Source organism: Xenopus tropicalis, chromosome 3 (genome assembly GCF_000004195.4).
Source record: "Xenopus tropicalis strain Nigerian chromosome 3, UCB_Xtro_10.0, whole genome shotgun sequence".
In the NCBI taxonomy this organism is placed as follows: domain Eukaryota; kingdom Metazoa; phylum Chordata; class Amphibia; order Anura; family Pipidae; genus Xenopus; species Xenopus tropicalis.
Genome location: NC_030679.2, coordinates 50326317 through 50348317, shown reverse-complemented (window position 1 = coordinate 50348317; position 22001 = coordinate 50326317). Strand labels below are relative to the sequence as shown.

Sequence of the window (22001 nt, the reverse complement as noted above, 5' to 3'; positions counted from 1 at the left end):
CATATGGGGTATCGTTTTATTCAGGGGAACTTGCAGATTGAGGTTTAGTAAGTTTTTGGTAGTTGCCATGGAGATTTTGGGGAGAAATCTAGGTTTGTATCTGGTTTTTCCTTGATTTCTGACCAAAGCGCTGACTTCTGCAAGGCACTGCGGCCACAATTTTCCATGTAGAAAGAGGAGAGTGGCGTCTCTGAATAGCTGAAGGTGTGCACTTTTCAGAAATATATAGTTTGCGGGGGTTATTTCACAGGTATGGGGGTGTTTAGACTAAATAACTGCAGGTAGAGCACATAGAGCACAGCCCCCCCTTATGCATTGCCCCTGTTTGGGGGCATTTGGTGGCCACGTCTTTATGTGTACCCATACATATGGGGTATCGTTTTATTCAGGGGAACTTGCAGATTGAGGTTTAGTAAGTTTTTGGTAGTTGCCATGGAGATTTTGGGGAGAAATCTAGGTTTTTATCTGGTTTTTCCTTGATTTCTGACCAAAATCTAGGGTTGTATCTGGTTTTTCCTTGATTTCTGACCAAAGCGCTGCCTTCTGCAAGGCACTGCGGCCACAATTTTCCATGTAGAAAGAGGAGAGTGGCGTCTCTGAATAGCTGAAGGTGTGCACTTTTCAGAAATATATAGTTTGTGGGGGTTATTTCACAGGTATGGGGGTGTTTAGACTAAATAACTGCAGATAGAGCACAGCCCCCCCTTATGCATTGCCCCTGTTTGGGGGCATTTGGTGGCCACGTCTTTATGTGTACCCATACATATGGGGTATCGTTTTATTCAGGGGAACTTGCAGATTGATGGTTAGTAAGTTTTTGGTAGTTGCCATGGAGATTTTGGGGAGAAATCTAGGTTTGTATCTAGTTTTTCCTTGATTTCTGACCAAAGCGCTAACTTCTGCAAGGGACTGCGGCCACAATTTTCCATGTAGAAAGAGAAGAGTGGTGTCTCTGAATAGCTGAAGGTGTGCACTTTTCGGAAATATATAGATTGTGGGGGTTATCTCACAGGTAGGGGGGGTTAACACTGAAAAACTGCAGGTAGTGCACATAGAGCGCAGCCCCCAAAATTTCAACTGAAATTGCCCTTATGCATTGCCCCTGTTTTGGGGCATTTGGTGGCCACGTCTTTATGTGCACCCATACATATGGGGTATCGTTTTATTCAGGGGAACTTGCAGATTGATGTTTAGTAAGTTTTTGGTAGTTGCCATGGAGATTTTGGGGAGAAATCTAGGTTTTTATCTGGTTTTTCCTTGATTTCTGACCAAAGCGCTGACTTCTGCAAGGGACTGCGGCCACAATTGTCCATGTAGAAAGAGAAGAGTGGTGTCTCTGAATAGCTGAAGGTGTGCACTTTTCGGAAATATATAGATTGTGGGGGTTATCTCACAGGTAGGGGGGGTTAACACTGAAAAACTGCAGGTAGTGCACATAGAGCGCAGCCCCCAAAATTTCAACTGAAATTGCCCTTATGCATTGCCCCTGTTTTGGGGCATTTGGTGGCCACGTCTTTATGTGCACCCATACATATGGGGTATCGTTTTATTCAGGGGAACTTGCAGATTGATGTTTAGTAAGTTTTTGGTAGTTGCCATGGAGATTTTGGGGAGAAATCTAGGTTTTTATCTGGTTTTTCCTTGATTTCTGACCAAAGCGCTGACTTCTGCAAGGGACTGCGGCCACAATTGTCCATGTAGAAAGAGAAGAGTGGTGTCTCTGAATAGCTGAAGGTGTGCACTTTTCGGAAATATATAGATTGTGGGGGTTATCTCACAGGTAGGGGGGGTTAACACTGAAAAACTGCAGGTAGTGCACATAGAGCGCAGCCCCCAAAATTTCAACTGAAATTGCCCTTATGCATTGCCCCTGTTTTGGGGCATTTGGTGGCCACGTCTTTATGTGCACCCATACATATGGGGTATCGTTTTATTCAGGGGAACTTGCAGATTGAGGTTTAGTAAGTTTTTGGTAGTTGCCATGGAGATTTTGGGGAGAAATCCTAGGTTTTTATCTGGTTTTTCCTTGATTTCTGACCAAAATCTAGGGTTGTATCTGGTTTTTCCTTGATTTCTGACCAAAGCGCTGACTTCTGCAAGGGACTGCGGCCACAATTTTCCATGTAGAAAGAGAAGAATAGTGTCTCTGAATAGCTGAAGGTGTGCACTTTTCGTAAATATATAGATTGTGGGGGTTATCTCACAGGTAGGGGGGGTTATCACTGAAAAACTGCAGGTAGTGCACCTAGAGCGCAGCCTCCAAAATTTCAACTGAAATTGCCCTTATGCATTGCCCCTGTTTTGGGGCATTTGGTGGCCACGTCTTTATGTGCACCCATACATATGGGGTATCGTTTTATTCAGGGGAACTTGCAGATTGATGGTTAGTAAGTTTTTGGTAGTTGCCATGGAGATTTTGGGGAGAAATCTAGGTTTGTATCTAGTTTTTCCTTGATTTCTGACCAAAGCGCTAACTTCTGCAAGGGACTGCGGCCACAATTTTCCATGTAGAAAGAGAAGAGTGGTGTCTCTGAATAGCTGAAGGTGTGCACTTTTCGGAAATATATAGATTGTGGGGGTTATCTCACAGGTAGGGGGGGTTATCAATGAAAAACTGCAGGTAGTGCACATAGAGCGCAGCCCCCAAAATTTCAACAGAAATTGCCCTTATGCATTGCCCCTGTTTTGGGGCATTTGGTGGCCACGTCTTTATGTGCACCCATACATATGGGGTATCGTTTTATTCAGGGGAACTTGCAGATCGATGTTTAGTAAGTTTTTGGTAGTTGCCATGGAGATTTTGGGGAGAAATCTAGGTTTTTTATCTGGTTTTTCCTTGATTTCTGACAAAAGCGCTTACTTCTGCAAGGGACTGCAGCCACAATTTTCCATGTAGAAAGAGAAGAGTGGTGTCTCTGAATAGCTGAAGGTGTGCACTTTTCATAAATATATAGTTTGTGGGGGTTATTTCACAGGTAGGGGGGGTTAACACTGAAAAACTGCAGGAAGTGCACATAGAGCGCAGCCCCCACATTTTTAGCTGTAATTGCCCTTGTGCATTGCCCCTGCTTTGGAGTGTTTGGTGCCCATGTCTTTATGTGCACCCATACATATGGGGCATCATTTTATTCAGGAGAAGTTTGTCTTTCAAATATGCCTTTGTTAGAAAATTTTTATGAGATTTTTTTTTGTCAAATCCACATTTGATCATGCGTCCAAGTTTACGTTTTAGAAAAAAAAAAAAATGTCATAAAAAGTTCCAAATTTCACAATGCACTGACAAAAGGTATTTGGCTTTTGAGTGAAAACTACATTGCACCTAGAAACCTGAAGGTCTGTAGTTTCTAAAGATACCAAACATGAGGGGATATTTTAGATTTACATATAAGTTATGCTGCATTAACTGTTACAAGCGCTTTTCTGCTTTGTTCTGGTGTGATATTGTACTAAGTATTGCTTTAGTTTGGGGGTTACTTCTGGACAGGAACTGTGGGGTACCACCACATATTTGGTATCGTTGGAATTGGGAGTATCAGGGCTTTTACAAACAATAAAAAAAAGTGAGTAAAATTAACTTTTCTATGGAAAAAAACCTCAAAATATACAGAAATTTTTCATAATTTTATTTTTTTTTTACATATTTCACCCAAAATACACATCATATCTCCAGAAAAGTTATAAAATTTGGTATGTATGTCGAAGCCCAATTAGTGACGAAAAAAACGATATATAATTTCCCTAGTTTCGTGGAGGTTTTCCTACCAAAAAACATTGTTAAAGTGAATGAGTACAAAATGCTTAAAAAACGTCTGGCACTGGGGGGAACCGAAATGACGAATTCGGCTGGCACTTAAAGGGTTAAAACAGTGATTGTTCATATTATTTTTCTCTAGTAAGTATAAAGGCAAATCAAAGTTAAGTACCGGTAGCTATTTAGCTATTATTTTTTATATTGGAGTCTATAGGTAACGTTCCATTTTATCTTTTGCTAAGCAATGATAGAAGAAATTAAGTAAAATCAAAGTCTATTTATATTTAAAGAGATATATGTTTATCAAAAGAGGATCTAAACTCAAAACATGAATTGATGTAAACATACTCAAAGTACTTCTCTGAGAACTTCTTTGCATATAAATATAAATTCATAGAACATGAATTTACATTCATTTTCTGTGGGATATTTGCAGTTTAGACTGCTAATGCCATGATTTGGCTCTACTGAGAATCAGCATCCCTAGGGTTAACCAAATCCAGAAAGTACATAGACAAGGGTCGCTGACACTCTGTATCTTCAAAGAAACTTTTAACATTAAAAATAGACTGAATGTAAATTGCAAAATTGCTTTTAAAAGTACTCTTCATTAGTTTGCATTAATTTATTTAAAAAAAAATAATTGTAAATTTGTTCTTGGCTTCTAATGTGCATGCTTATAGTTGGCTACTAACACCAGTGCATTGACATATGGCAGCCAGCCCGCTGTATAGTTCTGCATTTATATTTCATATATTCTGGCCACTGATTTTTAACCAATTACAGTGGTGTGGTTGGGGGGGGGGGGGGTAGCAGGGAAACAAGGAATAGGGTATACATATACAAAGTATGCAGAAATCTTATTAGAGACCTGTCCTGGGTCATTGTAGACAGTGTGTAATTTTTTTCTGGCACTTTTGTTTAAGAATAAAATGTTGAAGACCAAGGGGCACATTCATCAAAGTACGACTGGTCCGAATACAAAAAATGTGTATTTTTTTAAAGGTTACAACTTTTGTGTATTTTCTGCAACTTTTTCGTACATTTGCGCGACTTTTTCTTACATTGCGACAAAAAAGTGTGACAAAATTGTATTGTCGCACCGAGTACGAAATTTTCAAATTCATTCAAGCTTCGGTATCGTGACTTTTTAAACGTATGAAAATCATACTTTGATAAATCTGCCCATAAAGCTCCCAGCATACTTTTTACATGTGATAATATATGTTGGAGTATGCTAGAATTTGTAATAGAACTAAGCCTCCGTGTTCACATCTCCCCCACGCTTTTATTTTAGATGTCTGATTATTTAACTGTTAATGCTTCAGAAGGGTTAATAAATTATTTATGGAAGGTTGCACTAACCATAGTTTCAAATTTCATTAGGTACGGAAACAAAGGAGTTTAATTCTCCAGCTCTGTGTAAGCAATGGCAATTTTGCCAAGGTGCTATATTTCATCCATTTAAAAGCTTCTAACAAAAGTACTTTCTTTCAGACACATTACTTACTTGCATGTCGCACTTGTGAGTCGGTTCAACCTGATCTGATAAATTGAAAAATATAGACTGGAGGGTGTTACATCCAGGGTTGCCTTAGGGGCCTATTTATTATGTTGTGTAAGACGAAATCTGCAGAAAAAATGGTGTTAAAATCTGTGCAAAATAAACAGCGAATTTATCAACGTGTGTTTTATTTTTTGCCATCTGAACGCCAGATTTAATGCCGTTATTTCTGGCGGAAGTCACTCTAAGATAAAAAAAAGTCACTCTAAGATGCCGTAATTTTTTTGCGCAGCAAAGCCTGCCAATTTGTGGCTAATTTTGTCACCACTTTTGTACACTGCATAATAAATCTGCCTCTTAATGTGTTGCAATTACACAAACAACTAAATTTAGCGAATCACACACTAAGGGCTCGTACTCACAAGTGTTTTTTCCTGTGTTCCCCTGCGCTGGGGTTCGCCTGCATTCCACTACAACGCACATGCGCCTATGTTTGTACAGCCTCAGAAGGTACGCAGGAGAAAAACGTTTGTGAGTGTGAGCCCTAATGTTGGTGTTGATTAGGTGCACATTGGCGTTGAAAGGGATGCCATTTGCACAAAGAAAAATCTGCTTTTGTTCTGTGAGCTCTATTCAGTGGGCACCAGTGAGCATATAGTGGTCATTTCCTATTTTAAGTGCAATGCTAAGTTCAGAAACACAGTTGAATTGAGGCACACATATTTGCACAGCTTTGGCACAGCCTGAAACTCATTAAATTCTTCAGTAAAAACACAAAACAAATTTCTTGGTGTTGTGCAGTCTTATTAAAAAATTGCTGTTATAAATGTGGTGTTGCATATATTCACTGCAATATTTCTGATCTCTTTTAAAGAATGAAATGTGTTTGGCAACACAGCAGCTCTCCAGACAGCTCCTTGCTTATGAAAAACAGGTACTTTTTTCTTATATTTGTCTAAATATACCCAGGCATTAACATTTTGGGCACAACTGTACAGATTCATTTAGCTAAATTATTGGCAAGTGACAGCATTCATGCAGATTTGATCAGTTGCCAGTTAGATTTTAGGGCACGCTGTTTTGTGTCTGGTTGCCGTATTTGAGTGGTTCCCAAATTTCAGAATGCCAAAGACCTCTGCAGAATAGGAAGATACAATCTTAAGAAATTGCTGGTTGGGGAAACTGGAGGCAACAAAACAGGAACAGAACACTGTGTATGACCCTCTGCTTCCCTGAAACTTGATACAAAATATTATATAGCAGCTATGTGTTTCAGATTGTTTTACATTTGTTTCTAAGATATTTTTTCTGTTTACGTCTTTAAAGGAGAAATAAAGTCACAATCACTTGGGGGTGTCAAAAGTTAGTCACCCCTAAGTCTTAGTAGCCACTTACCAGATACCTCAGGCCAGTGCTTCTGTAAGCAGCGCGAAACTGCACTGGCCAGGGGTTCTACATAGCAAGTCCTCTGGACTGATCCTGTTCTTTTGCTTTTTCTTTCTTCAAAATCCCGGAGCTGACACATACACAGTAGAGTGAAAATCCAGCTTTTTTGATGTTGAGCTTTTCACCCTACTGCGTATACACACTGTGAGAAGAGAGAAAAAGCTGGAAGAGGATCGCTCTGTGGTGCTCCCTGGAAGAACTGCAGGCCAGTGCAGTTTTCTGAGGACCACTGGCCTGGGGTATCAGGTAAGTAAATACAATCACTGGTGCATAACTTTTGGCACCCCCCGTGATTGTTGACTTTCCTTCACCTTTTAGAATAGTATAGCAAGCACTAATGGGTATCATTTATAGCAGCTTTCATGGAGAGAAGTATACCGGTATGTTTATGCCAGAATTGCTTTATGAAACTGTTAAATATTTTGAAATATTAGTCAAACTGTATTTTCATGTACATTTTAGATTTGGACATGCTTTTGACAAAGAAATGTAAATGCATTTGAAAGCAGTATTTTTTTTTTTAACTTTATTCTGTTTTCTGGTTCTGACTCTTCAAACAGTTTAGAATGTCAGTTCCCCTTCAGGTCTGTTTATCCGTTGGCTTATGTGTCTGTGTCAGACACAGCAGTACAGAGAATGTAAACAGCCAGGCAGATACTGCTTTAAATAGCAATTACATTTCTATCTAACTTTACAATTATTGAAGATGTACTTTTTATTGGTAAGTAACTTAGATTCACATTTATCTAATTATGTGGAGAACTAATACTTTTCCATCACTTGGGCATGAAACAGGGAGCTCTGATCAAAATGTTTCCCAGTAACATGAATAATAAGCTCTAAAAGCTGCCTGTATAGGAGTTTATTGCCTGAAAACTTGCCTTAACGGGGTTGAGTGGTAATTACTGATGTGAATACTTTATGTATAATTTCAGTAATGTATAATCCCTATAAAGCATTGTCAGCACTATATAATTAAAGTATAATAATAATCATAATTGCTGGTTCAGAAGCATTCAGTTGTGCTTCTAATTCATGTCAGTGAAAAGTGATCAAAGGAGGCCATACGCAGGCCACTATTAGCTGCCAACCTGGGCTTTCCAACCGAGCGGGCAGCTCATTGGCACATGTATGGTGACAGCCAAAAATCTGGCAGGTATCAATTGGTATCGGTTTGATTTTGCCATTGGATCCAGAGTCCGCATCTGCACGTTGTTGCAGAGCCCTGCCCTGCATGGCCTCAATTTTGATCTGATTTTTGGGCCGAGGGCCAAATGATCGGATCCGTCTAATATTGCCCACCTTTATATCAGTAAAAGATCAGTAAAATATCAATAAAAGATCTGCTCAATTCCCCTGCCCTTTAAAACAGAAAATAAACAAGCCCCAAAATATTACCGTATATACTCGAGTATAAGCCGATCCGAATATAAGCCGAGGTACCTAATTTTACCTAAGAAAACTGGAAAACTCTGTTGACTCGAGTATAAGCCTAGGGTGGTGTAAGATTATTAATATAACTAAAGTTCTACAGTATAGGGTGGCAAAGAGATCACTGAACAATAAGTGTAAAAAATGATTTTATATTAATTGGAAACAAATATTTACATAAACATAAATCATAAAGCAGATAAAATGGATAAACAATAGACTACAATAACACAAAAGGGTAATACAAAACAATATACGACAAATATACACAATACTTACTTAACTAAATACACTCAAATGAAACACAGGGACCCAACCACCTAAATAATAATAATCCCACACCACACCATATAAACACACTCTATGAAACCTCTACTCTAGAAGATTATACAGCCTAAGTATACCTCTCCTTAGGTTTGATAAGTGTCTGGTCCGTGATGTCAGGATTCCCTCTGATCTGGTAAGGTGGTCACTTCTCTCCTGGCCCTGAGTCTCCATATGCCCTACTGAAGCCAACCTATATACAGGAGAGAGGGGTGGATTCTAGAACTTTCTAGAAGTCTCTCCTGATTGGTCCATTTGAATGATGCTAGCACATACCAGTCAGTTACAGGAAGTTACCCGTCCTCCATTTTGGATAGGCAAATTGTCATGTAGTCAACATCTGTCCTTCCTGAACTAACTGATTATGCATATCACCAGGGATCCATTCAGTGCTGGCTCCGGTGTCCTTGACTCTTTGATAATGTTAATTAGAGTTTAGGTGTGACCAAACCTTTCCCAAAGCAGTACCTTTGTTTCCCCAAATTAGGAAACTCCTATTGTTTGGACCAGACACCCAGGTGCTAAGCTAATTAGGCTGTTTCCTCTACTAGAAAGGTTTCATTATTGATTTGATAAAATATAGGAGCCCAGAATATATATCTATATTTTACCAGAATCTTACAGTGGGATGCAGCAGCTACTGCTAAGTTTTTTGTTTTTTTTTTAACAGTCTATACTGTCTAATAACTTCTATTTGTGAGAGTGCATCAGGGTACAGTTTGTGCAGGTTCATAGGGGCCTTATGCAGCCATGGAAAAGCCAGGTTTGCCTGGTGTGCCAAAGCACTGGGGTGCAATACATTGCAGGCCGAGTCGCTCTTTGGCTGGGAGCAGCCACTTTCAAGTTAAGGCACAGTTTGGACAGCTCTTCCTCAGTCCTGGTCCTGAGTTCTATGCAACCAGTTCAAATCCCTAATATTCATCTGTCTGAGGATTCCAGCAGTCGGCAATTCCCCCTCTATAACCAATGAAGTACTAGAAGGCTGCTGTGGTTTGTTGCTTAGCAACCAACCACCACCACGGACAACGCAATGGGCTGGCGCACACGCTCCTCTTTGTCACTGTCTCCGTATCAGTTGTACCTGTAGAGCGGTAAGCATAAGATGGGTCTCTTACGGATTATGGCATAGGAGCGCACGGAGGCGAGGGGTTTTGGCCACCAAGCAACCATTTTGGTCACCAAGCAACTAGTGGGATAACAGGAGACCGCAAACTCAATGGCTGTAGGGGGGCAAAAGTACAGAATGTTGGTAGGGGTACTAGTATAGACACAATGTCAGTATATGTACGCAAATAAGAAAATAATTAGAAGGCTAATTCCCCAGTTACAGATGGAAGCCCTATCAGCCCCAATGGGCACATAATGGTAACCATCAGCACGCAGCGAAGCAGGACAGAACGCTTGGCCCTTTGACATTAGGCATTAAGTATGGGGCTTTCACGTGCCTTGTGTCCCTGGCTCTCTTTCCGTTGCAAGGAACCAATGATAATAAGGATTGGGTGAGGAAAGGGAAGCTCTTGTCCCGCACAACCCATATGCAAAACCACCACCACGGACAACGCAATGGACTGGCGCTGCTTGTGCTGCAGCTTAGCGCCGGAGTAGTGGTGGGTGTTTACTGTAGGCTGGGACCGGAGCTGCTTGAAGCTGCTGGGGACCGGAGCCCACGCTCCTCTTTGTCACTGTCTCTGTATCAGTTGTGGCTGTAGAGCGGTAAGCATAGGATGTGTCTCTTAACGATTATGGCATAGGAGCGTACGGCGCAGAGGGGTTTTGGCGGTACGAGCGCGCACGGCGATGGGGGGGGTCTGGGCGGTGCTGAAAAACTCGGCTTATACTCGAGTATATACAGTATGTAAAAATGTTGAGAAACTTTGCAGTTTACTTTTTTTTTTTTACTTAGGTTATTTTTATATATTACGTTTTAATACTTATACTGTCTGGCAGTTAAGAGTCACCAATATAAGGGCACTATGCTGCATAGATTTTTTGCCTCTCCTCATTTTAAGTTTAACTGAGAGAGGGAGAAAACTTTTCAGAATAGTGTCCAGAGATACATCTTAAAGCTTTGACTTGCTTGTGCTGTGAAAAGTATGGTATTGGCAGTTCAAAACTGTTAATATCATGAAAGAAATACTGTCATTTTTTAGAAAGGCATCAGCAGAATCTCCATTAGAATCCTGCAATCTAATCCATTTTTTTATATTTAATTTACATTTTTTTACATGTGGCTAGTCATATTTTTCATTTCCCAGGGTGCTACAGCCATGTGCTTTGATAAACTTCAGTCACACTTTACTGCTGCGCAGCAAGTTGCAGTGATATCACCCCCTTTCCCCCCAGCAGCCGTTCAGCAGAACAATGGGACGGTAGGAAGATAGCAGCTCCCAGTAGATATCAGAATAGCACTCAATAGTAAGAAATCCAAGTCCGGCTTGGGACTCCTCCAGTTACATGGGAGTAGGAGAAACAATAGGTTACCTGAAAGCAGTTCTAATATGTAGCGCTGACTCCTTCTGACAGCTCAGACTCAATGCACTGAGATGGCTGCCTACACACCGATATTACAACTAAAAAAATACATTTGTTGGTTTAAGAATACAATTTTAAATGTGAATTATTTGCAATAATTTAGAAGTCAAAAGTACATCATAAAAATCATGACAGAATCCATTTAAGTGCTCCTTATGCAGAACTAACATGTATTTCCTGGTTATTTTCAGTTTCCTAATTCCAGAAGACAATAAAACAGGAATTATACTGTGCTTTCTAGTGCAATCAAATATAATGTAACCATACTATGTTTCATTTTAGAACTTTGCGCTAGGTAAAGGTGATGAAGAAGTCATATCAACTCTTCAGTATTTTGCATCTGCAATAGATGAGGTTGGTAATCCCTGCCCCAGTGACATTCCTCTATGTGACACTCACTTGTGTGGGACCAGCATTCTCCATTGAGACAGCCTAGTGCCAAAGGCTTGGCATACTTTCCTTTTCTGTACTATAGATTAAAATGTTTCATGAAGTATTTAAACAAGCATACCACAGAAACATAAATAACATGTTATAGTTGGAGAATCCGGGAACAGTCTAGACCAGTGCTGTCCAACTTTTGTGGTGCCGAGGGACGGAAATTCTCTAGCATACATAGAGGAGGGCAGCTAATCGAAGCCAGTTTTGACCACTCCCCTGTTTAAACCACGCCCACTTCAACCCACACCCATGTTATCACAATGGTGGCAGCGCAGAAAAAACCTAAATGCATGGTCCTCACTGCAGTGATATCAACCATTATGTAATTAAAGGAACAGTAACACCAAAAAATGAAAGAGCTTCAAAGTAATAAAAATATAATGCACTGTTGCCCTGCACTGGTAAAACTGGTGTGTTTGCTACAGTAATACTACTATAATGTATATAATAAGCTGCTGTGTAGCCATGGGGGCAGACATTCAAGCTGGAAAAAAGGAGAAAAGGCACAGGTTACATAGATGATAACAGATAATTCTGTAGAATACAATAGTGTTTTATCCGTTATCTGCTATGTGCCTGTGCCTTTTCTCCTTTGAATGGCTGCCGCCATGGCTACATAGCAGCTTATTTATATAAATTATAGTAGACTTTCTGAAGTAAAAACACAACTTTTATCAGTGCAGGGCAGCAGTACATTATATTTTAGTTACTTTTATACACTTTCATTTTTTGGTGTTACTGTTCCTTTAAGACATGCCCTTAAATCCATATGCCTCCTCCTCCCCTGTGGATAGCACAGCAGCCCCCAGCATATTATTACACACTTTAGGGACCATTTAATGGCTATTTCCAACTGCTAACAAACCCCTGCCAGATTCACCTCTCGCAGGCAGCATAGGGCAGGCAGAGTATGGCACACACAGGCAGTACTCTGCCTTCCCTATGCTGCCAGTGTGTGCCATATTCTGTTTGCCCTACCCTGCATGTGTGTGCCATACTCTGCCTGCCCTACCATGCATGTGTGGGCCATACTCTGCCTACCCTATGTTGCCTGTGTGTGCCATACTCTGCCCATCCTATGTTGCCTGTGTGTGCCATACTCTGTCTGCCCTATGCTGCCTATGTGCCATACTCCTTCTGCCCTTAGCTGCCTGTGTGTTCCATCCTCTGGAAGAGGTGAAGGGGTGAACAATGAGCCTGAGGTTTGAACAGTATAGGGGATTACATGTTTAAAGAATGCAGAGGGATTACAGCCTGAGTCTGAGGTGTGAGCAATGCAGGGGGGCAGTTAATCTCAGTATTGATACCATTTAAATCTTACACAAAGGTATGCCATCAAAGCAGCCAGACAGGTGGGGGGCCATGGGGCCCGCGGGCCACCCGTTGGACAGCACTGGTCTAGACAGATAAGAAGAATAAAAAATCTTGAAAAAAAGTATACTTTTTGTGAAAAGCACTAACACATACTGTTTATTAAAACGTACCCAATTTAAGTACAATGTTGGAAGCAATTTTCACCCTAAGTGTTATGCTCAGCTTGGTTTGTGTGCCAGCTACCAGATAGAATTGATCTGCCGAGGCATCTGTAACTCAAGCTGGGCAACGTAACACACTACTTCCTGACTGATATTACTGTTAGCAGAACACACATCAAGATCTTCCTGTGGAGGAGAAAATGGACATGTTCCTAGAAGATTACCAAGATCAGTAATTATTTTAACTAGGATCAATATTTGAATTAGCTCTGCTTGTTACTCAGAGTTCATCTTATAAGAGACAAACTTATTGGTATCAATTGATGTTGCCTGCCATTTTGCTCTTATAAAACTGAGTGGGGCCAGCTACATTCAAATCACATACTGTATAGCATTCAGAGGATATGTATTCTTTAGAATTATGCTTTAGCTATTCTTACAGCCAAGTAACTTAATATATTACTTGGGTATAAGGACACTCTGACTGTAGAAGTGCATACCTTTAGGATTATTCTTCAAGGCCATCTTGCAAATTCAATCATACAGCTTTGCTTTCTCTGTGCAGATGTTCCAGATGGCATTTGAATAGTGAAGTAAAACATGTAAATAGACAGAGCGATAGTAGTGCATACAAAACTTAATGCAGAGAATGTCTCCTTACTGCATATTTTTATGTACAGGTATGGGATCCCTTATCCGGAAACCTATTATTCAGAAAGTTCCGAATTGCAGAAAGGCCATCTCCCATAGACTCCATTATAAGCAAATCATTCTAATTTTTTAAAATGATTTCCTTTTTCTCTGTAATAATTAAACTGTAACTTGTACTTGATCCCAACTAAGATATAATTAATCCTTATTGGAGGCAAAACAATTATATTGGGTTTATTCAATATTTAAATGATTTTTAGCAGACTTAAGTTATGGAGATCTGAATTATGGAAAGATCCCTTATCTGGAAAACCCCAGGTTCTGAGCATTCTGGATAACAGGTCCCATACCTGTACAGTATTGGACTCTTGCCTAGGTAGGGGCCTTCCACATTAGCATATATAGAGATAACCACCATCTAGTGGTTAAAAAGGAGCTGCACTACCATCACCAAATGCATCTTTGTTGCATACACAGGGCATTTGGACTAAACTTTACACTTGTGAATCTTGATGATTTTTTTTTTTTTAATTCAAAATTTACACAGGAAGAGGACATTTTTAAATTTGAAATTATTGATATTTAAAAAAATTAAAAAGGGAATGAAAATACTAACTGTTATTTATAACATGGTATGTTTTCCTTTGCTCCCTTGCTATACATGTCACAAATATAATATCTTTTTTCTGTCAATTGTTTCTTTCTAAAGCTGAATGTGCTCCACACAGAACTTGCAAAACATCTAGCTGACAACATGGTGCTGCCTTTAATCCAATTTCGTGAAAAGGACCTCACAGGTAAGTAAAGTGCAGTGTAATTTTCATCTCACTACACAAACCTATTAAACACTTCAAGTTAGTTCAGGAGCAATATGAAAGCCAAACATGGGCAGTACAATTACATTTATGTTAAAGGGGATGTGTAGTCAAAAAACATTTTTGTCTTCCCCACACATAAATAAGCTTATCAACAATTTACGTGAATTAAACATTTTTCACAGTTTAAGCTATTGTTTCTCCTGCTTCCCCCATGTGCTCTCAGAGCCATTTGCTACTATCTTCTGTCAGCAGCTGGGCAGAATTTTTGGCGCTGTTCTCTACTGCCTAAGGCCAAACAAAAGCAACTTTCATCCCTTCAGGCAGAGGAGCACATAGATGAACATTTCTTCTAAATAGCATGGCCAGCAGACCAGTAAATAAAGAGAACAAAGAGGAGATCATTACAATTATTAATGCAAATAAATACTGAGTACAGTTACATTAAAGACTTTTACTGACGGTTGGATTTTTTTTCCAGTTCAGACTTTTTAGCACCAAAAGCTGCCAAAAAAAAATTGTATTCGGCAATACTGCTAAAATTCTGAATCCGAAAATACTATAACTAGAAGTCATGTAGAAGTCAGTGGCAGATGTCGCTTCCCTTTCCTGGAAGATCCTTCTTTGCATCGAACAGTTAGTGATTTCTGGGTTTTGACATTTGGTTTTTGTAAGAAAATTTGAAAAAGTAGAGGTGCAACTATTCAAAAAAGTTGCAGTTTCGCAACTTTTCTGTGACTTTTTCCTGCACATGCTTTTTTTTAGTTCAGACTTTTTAGTAAATGTCAGACATTCATGAAAATGGGTTTATTCAAATTTTGAAAACAAAATAAATTGATAAAAGTTAGAGTTTTAGTAAATCTGCCCATAAGTGTCAAAGAAACAAGAGGAAAGAGCCCTGCCCTGTAGTTTACAACTAGTGATGAGCGAATTTTTTCGCCAGACTTGTATTCGCAGCGAATTTACACATTTCAGCATTGGCGAATTGTTTAGCGAAACTTCTGAGAAAATTTGGTGTAGAAAGTCTGGGTGTGGTTGCGAAAAAGGGCGCGATCGCGCAAAAAGAGTGCGGTTGCGTCAAATCTGGCGCAATCGCGTATAAAAGCACGGGCGACAAAAAATTGACATGGATGACAAAAAAGACACAAATAGAAGTATATCAAGTCCTGCTGGTTACAGTGGTTGACAGCGCAAAATAACTGCCAGTTCCAATGCAACACAAGCCAGCAGATTGACAGGCCTGTCTTGCTGGAGGAAACTGGCTTTTGCAACATTGTTTAAAAAGTCATAGCCAGGAGTTAAGCAAATGCTACTTTCCATAGCAATTACATTTAAAATTGACTTTGAAAGCACAAAACATTTTTAATAAATAATGAATAATAAATTCAAATTGAAAAGTTCCTTAGAATTATGTTTTCTTTTATTTGGCAAAAAGTATTTTTGGGGTTGATATGCCCTTTAAGGAAAAATGGGTTATGGCTTTGTGGTGGTGCTGTAGCAAAGAAAGGGACTAGAGAAAGAATTTGTAAGGGTCACTGCAGGGAGGTGCATACAATTATTATTTTTTAATAACTTATTGTTGAATACCATTTATTATTTATCTTCCTAAACTGCTGGCTGTATAGTAGGGTCAGATCTGCAGAAAATTCATAGTCTCAAAAATAATCTTAAAAAACTGTTGCAGATCATATTAGAATACCCTAAATAATTTGTTAAGAGGCTCCGTGCAGAATGTGGGTACTGCCAGTTATGGGATCCATAAACTGCTGTGTATGACATAATGATTTTGAAATAATCCAGCCCATGTATATATAGTTTGTCAGCTAACTGACCCACTACTTGGACAGAGCTGATCTATCCTCAAATTTTAATTTTAAGTTGCATGTCCCCTTTAATTTGTTGTTAAGAGATAATTCAATTGCTGTCATGGTACTTACTTACCTTGTGGTTTTCTGGGGGTGTTCCGGATCTGCTATACTGCTCAGTTGTGGGTTTAGAAAACAGTGCGTGTTTCTATTGATTCTCATGCTGATTACAAAGAAAGGTAGCCCCATGTGGTATATTATAAACAGGGAAACTAAAGCGTGCCACAGTCTGCCACAGTGAAATTTCACCATTAATTTAATGGGATTAATCAAGTGGTGAATGCTCACTTTCAGCTTACACCAGGGGGGGCATATACTAAACTGTGACTTCATTGGGTCAGGATTTTTGGCGCCAAAAAAAGTTGCAAACCCCGAAAAAGTAATTTAGAAGTCAACAGCAGATGTCCCTTTCCTACCCTGACAATTCAAAAAAGTTGCGGTTATCATGTGACAAGTCAAAAAAAAATTGTGCCTTTCACTTTCTTTTTCACTTTGGATTTTTTGATAAATGTCTGACATTTGTGGAAACAAAAATTTTTTTTAATAAATCTGCCTCTATGTCCGTACTTAATGCTGTAAAATATGTCCCTAAAAATTGATAAATATGCCCTTATGTCTGAGAGACGGTTAGTTCAAAGGTTATTTATTGGGAAATTCATCCAAGTAAGCATTCCATCACAGTTTTTAGGTGAGTTTACCTAGCATATATATATATAGGAGGAGGCTGTATGGAAGGATGACATTTGCTGAGGAGAATTGGAACTTGGGAGTACAGTATTTATTCAGTTGAGTAAAGGTCCATGAAAGAATTCTATAGTGTAGGGCTTGGAAAGGATCAGTATCTTTTAATTTTTGGAAATGTTGGGGGACTAGCAGAGGAAACAGTATAACGATAATAATGTTCGTAACCATCATTCATTTTTCTGTTCATTTGTTTTACAGAAGTAAGCACATTAAAAGATCTTTTTCTAATTGCCAGCAACGGTATGTGTATTACAAGTAATGATTTTATTCAGTAAAAATGTTTCAGTATGTATCTCATGTGAGTAAGTAAATTGAATGATTTCTCTTTTTGTAGAGCATGATTTGTCAATGGCAAAGTACAGCAGACTGCCAAAAAAAAGAGAAAATGAAAAGGTATTTTTATTATCATTATTTATGCTACAGTGTACCTATAATTTTTGCCTTTATCATTTTGAATGTGTAAACTTTTTTTAAAAATGTTTTATCATGGGAGCTTGCTTCTGATTGACTTAAAGGAGAAGGAAAGGCTAAGAAAGAGTTAATCTCAAGCTGCAGGCATACCTTCAGTTGTCTCAATAGTGCCCTTAATTCTCCCCATATTTCTCCCATTCAGATGATCAGAACCCTCATAGGAAAAAGAAATGCTGAGCTGTGTATAAAAAGTTCCCATAATGCCACTCTCCTGCACCGAGGCAAAGACCGGTGTATATGCTCAAGACTATGAGGAAGCTTCCTGCTAATTGGCTCAGATCCACATTCCTATGGGGGGGGGGGGTTCTTAGCATTCTTGAGGGAGGGGGTAGCAGGATAGGGGAGAGAAGAGAGAACTTGTGTGTCTCTGGCAAAGGAAAACAAACAGACAAGAAATCCTGTGTCTTTTGAAAGAGTTCAGTGTTTCTGTGAGTGCTTATGACTGTATTTACATAGACCTTTCTGATAAAGCTTACTTAGTTTTTTGAAAGATTTTGTTTATTGATTTTATATTAACACAAGAAAAATATGAATAGAGGTAGAAAAGGTTAGAAGGGAAAGATAGAAAGAAAGAAGGTGGTGGTGGGCGTCCCACATTTTACAAGTACAGCCTTTGTTCATACTGTTTACTTAGTTTTTAACCTTTCCTTCTCCTTTAAAAAAAATCAATGTGTTGCATAGTGGTTTATGCAGTAAAAGCCTTATTATAACAGAAAGTATTCACGTGCCTCATGTTGAAAACATAGGGTTGTATTTATTAAAAATAATTACAACCAATCAGCAATTAAATTTGAATGGTCACCTATGAGTTAGAAGAAAAGCAAAGATCTGGGTGGTTACTGTGGGCAACACCACCTGTAATGTCTGTCTCCATAGTTAATACTATATATATGCCCTATAACGTTCTCTTTTAAAAAAAAAAAAAAAGAGGAAAGGGGAAAATATTAGATTACTTTATTATGTCCCTGTGACTAACTGTGAATCCAGTACCACTGGTTTACTAGCACATATACAGCTGTAAGATTCAGACCCATATATTCATTTCATGTGGAATGGCTTTTTGATTTCTTTTAGCCCTCCTCACCCCCTGACACCTCTGGTTGTTGGTTGGGAAACCGATTTTATGAAACAGAGGAATATGTTTGCCAAAGGAAACACATGATGCCTATTATACTCTTGCCATGTATTCATCCTCTTCTCAGTATGTTATGTCTTTGATGTTCTGACAGAAATGTCCCCAGCAGTTATTCCTCTTTTTTGCCAGTTGACATAACTTGCTCTGTTATTTACCTGCGCCAAGAGATAGAGAATATGCAGTATATATACAATATAAAATTCACAATGCATGGTTGATTAGCAAGGACATGGCATATTTAAGATTAGCTTGCTGTTAAAGGACAAATCAAATCAGAGTATGATTTTGTAGCTCTAACCATGTGCAATGGGCACTCGGAATTGTAGCACACATTAGTTGGATAGAGCTTCAAAGTTAGACCTTTACAAAATAAACCCACAATAAACCCACATTTTACTGCCCCATATGTTGATATGCATATTTGTACTTATATTTGTGGGAAGACCATGGCCATCAGTAAACACTAATGAAACAATGTTCTCTAGATGTGATAACAAATGGTACAGTGCTTGTTTAGTTATACCAAGAAATAATTTCAGAACTAAAAATCTCTCAGGCATAGGCGTGCCATTGTGTTATTTCATGATGAATGCTGGGCAAAATTGTTATTTTCAAAAAACACAATTGGTCAATAAAACATACTTTGAAGTTATGAATACTGTGTATCTGTTATAGCCCCATTGATCTGAGTTTAAGCATTATAGTTTTTTTTTTTTTTTTTTTTTTAAGGTAAAAGCTGAAGTTGCAAAAGAAGTGGCATCCACAAGAAGAAAGCAGCACCTCTCCTCCCTACAATACTATTGTGCCTTAAATGCTCTTCAGTACAGGAAAAGAATAGCAATGCTAGATCCAATATTAGGATATGCTGAAGGCCAGGTAGGGATGTTTTTATTTTTTTAACAACAACAACAAACTCATTGTATTTATGGTAGGGTTGTGCATCATTTCATAACATTTGCCACATGTGAGACGTTAAGAGTGTATAATCTAATACCCCTTTATGCATGCTGGTGTTTTATGCTGGCTCCTTTAGCCACAGAGGTGGGCCCCTGACTTGTTCCCACTGCCTTAGCTTCATTTGTATGTTTTAATTAGAACACATTGCAGACATTGAGAGAGCACAGTCAAAACTGGTCAGTGAAATTAGCTAGTTTAGCGAGTTTAGATACGGGACTTATTAACTAACATAGCTAGAGAGAGCTTTGTTACTTAAACTAAGAAAGAAACAAAGCCCAAGACTGAAAAAATTGGATATACTTATAAGTGAAAGTCGATATTTCTGACAAGTGCTGTCGGTTCTCATGGCACATAGAGTACTTTCTTTGCCACTGTAATCCAGCATAAAAGAGGAGTAGACAACATGTACCTGTCGACCTGTTATTTGCCTTTAATTACACAGAATTGCACAGTGCCTTTCTCGGTGCCCGGTTTGGTCACTCGGTATCAACAGAATAGACCTTAATTCTCTCCACATATGTAATCATCTGTTTTTTGGGGGAAATTGCAGTCCTTTAGAAGCCAGCCTTCAATTTCCATACACTGCTTGGTGTCCTCTATGATATGAACTATAGCTTACTGTGGCCATATTGGATACATATCCTAATTAGACCTGACAACTGTAAAGGAGTACTAGCTGTTAAAGTTGATGAATTGTGCAGTTTGCAATGATGAAACTATGAATTTATTTACAGCATCCTTGCCTGCTTTGTGTTATGTGTTGAACAATGTTTTACCCACTTCATTATATGAAATATTTATTGCTTTACAGATTTCTTTTTTGAAGAAAGGATCTGAAATATTTTCTAAGAAAATGGATGGAGTTATTTCTTCTATGTCAAGTATGATTCGACGGTAAAGTATGGAAGCACATAGCTAAACATACAAGAAGTGCATCAGTTACAGAGTTTTTGTCAGAGCCAACTTTTGCACTTTTGTTAAGGCCTACCATTGTAGGGCTTTCACATTTTTGTTTTTCAGCCATTGAGTAGTATTACCATGCATTATGCTTCATCCATTCTTATTTTATTTTACCATAATGCCCAGCTAATGACAGCATGATGCTACCACTGCCATAATTATCTGTAGGTATATATCAAAACACATGCCCCATATGTAAAAAAAAAAAAGGCATTAAGTTTGCTCAGGAGCAGTAACCCATAGCAGCCAATAAGATGTTTGCTTTTAAACAGGTGGCCAGTAAATGCTACCTGCTGATTGGTTGGTATTGATTACTGCTCCTGGACAAACCTGGCGCCTTTTATTACATAACCCCCATGGTACTAATTAAGTTTGGGCAAAATTTATTATTAGCAGAACACTGAACACAAGACCAAGGTGACATAAGAGTGACTCAAGAATGGCCCAAGCAAAGCATTGCAATTAAAGGAATCTGTTGCATTAACATCACCCTGTTATCCCAAACAAAATGTAGCAAATATGTCTGGAAGAATAGTACACAATCACACATGAGCAACATGCATAGCTAATGCAGATTTACCCCCAAATTATTTAAAGGTCTTATTGTTGCAAAAGCTTAAAGGGCACCTATCACAATTAAACACCAACATAATTTTTTTAAAACCCCCCTCAATAATATTATGCCCTCCCCCAATCAGGAGGGCACTACCAGTGCAGACGGCCATGTAGGTCATAATGACGAGGTGTTCCAAATTGCTTATTATGCTCTTTCCCCAACATGGCTGCCTGCACTGGGTACTCCCTTGGGAGAGGGGTTTTCTTTAAAAACTACATGTATTTCCCCCATCCGAAGTATGGGTTCTGATAACCTGCACCTCAGGTAGGGGAAACCATTTTAATGTGATGGGTGCTCTTTAACAAAATAAATGATTCTTTGTGAAATCATTACTTAAAGGCTATTGTAACTCTGACTTTCTGCAGTAGCTGTACAGCGCCAAAAATATTTTAGATTCTCAGCCAGTATGAGTTTGATGAATCTTAGATGTGCTTTCTCTTTCCAAGCTTTGCCAGCAGATAAAAAAATGCATTACATTTTAATATAATCACGTGTAAGGTTAAGTGTACTGCGTGTTGCCTTTATGTTCTTTTTTATGATATTTTTCAACATGTAAAGGCAATGAACCACTGGGCAATTTCAGGCACCTACAGTTTTTAGCATCTTGAGGAATGCTGTGCAGTAGCTCTCCATGGCCTACTACGGCAAATGCCTGAATATGTTTGTCAGATGGTTGTTGCCCTAAAAATGCAGACTGTTGTTTCAAGTGACAGTAACTTGAATCACTTGCACAAGCAGTTTTGGGACAGTGGAGCCAGTTTGGAGATGCTCCTTAAACTATTACATTTTGGGTTCCAAAGTGCCCCAAAATTATCCCCTGTACCTTATCTCTTAGGTAGCTAAGGCTAACTTGTGTTTCTTGTTTTCAGTATATTATATTTTT

The 22001-nt window shown here is 38.9% G+C and overlaps 1 protein-coding gene across 1 annotated transcript in view; it reads left to right on the top strand.

Moving 5' to 3' along the window:
• The window catches only part of appl2 (adaptor protein, phosphotyrosine interacting with PH domain and leucine zipper 2), a gene marked incomplete at its 5' end in the record, with an annotated part of 54460 nt that overhangs the window by 19847 nt on the left and 12612 nt on the right, over positions 1 to 22001 (top strand). Inside the window, 7 exon segments of the mRNA NM_001112918.1 lie at positions 6130 to 6189; positions 11271 to 11342; positions 14265 to 14352; positions 17178 to 17219; positions 17314 to 17372; positions 19315 to 19461; positions 20354 to 20436. Coding sequence (NP_001106389.1) covers positions 6130 to 6189; positions 11271 to 11342; positions 14265 to 14352; positions 17178 to 17219; positions 17314 to 17372; positions 19315 to 19461; positions 20354 to 20436 — 551 coding nt within the window.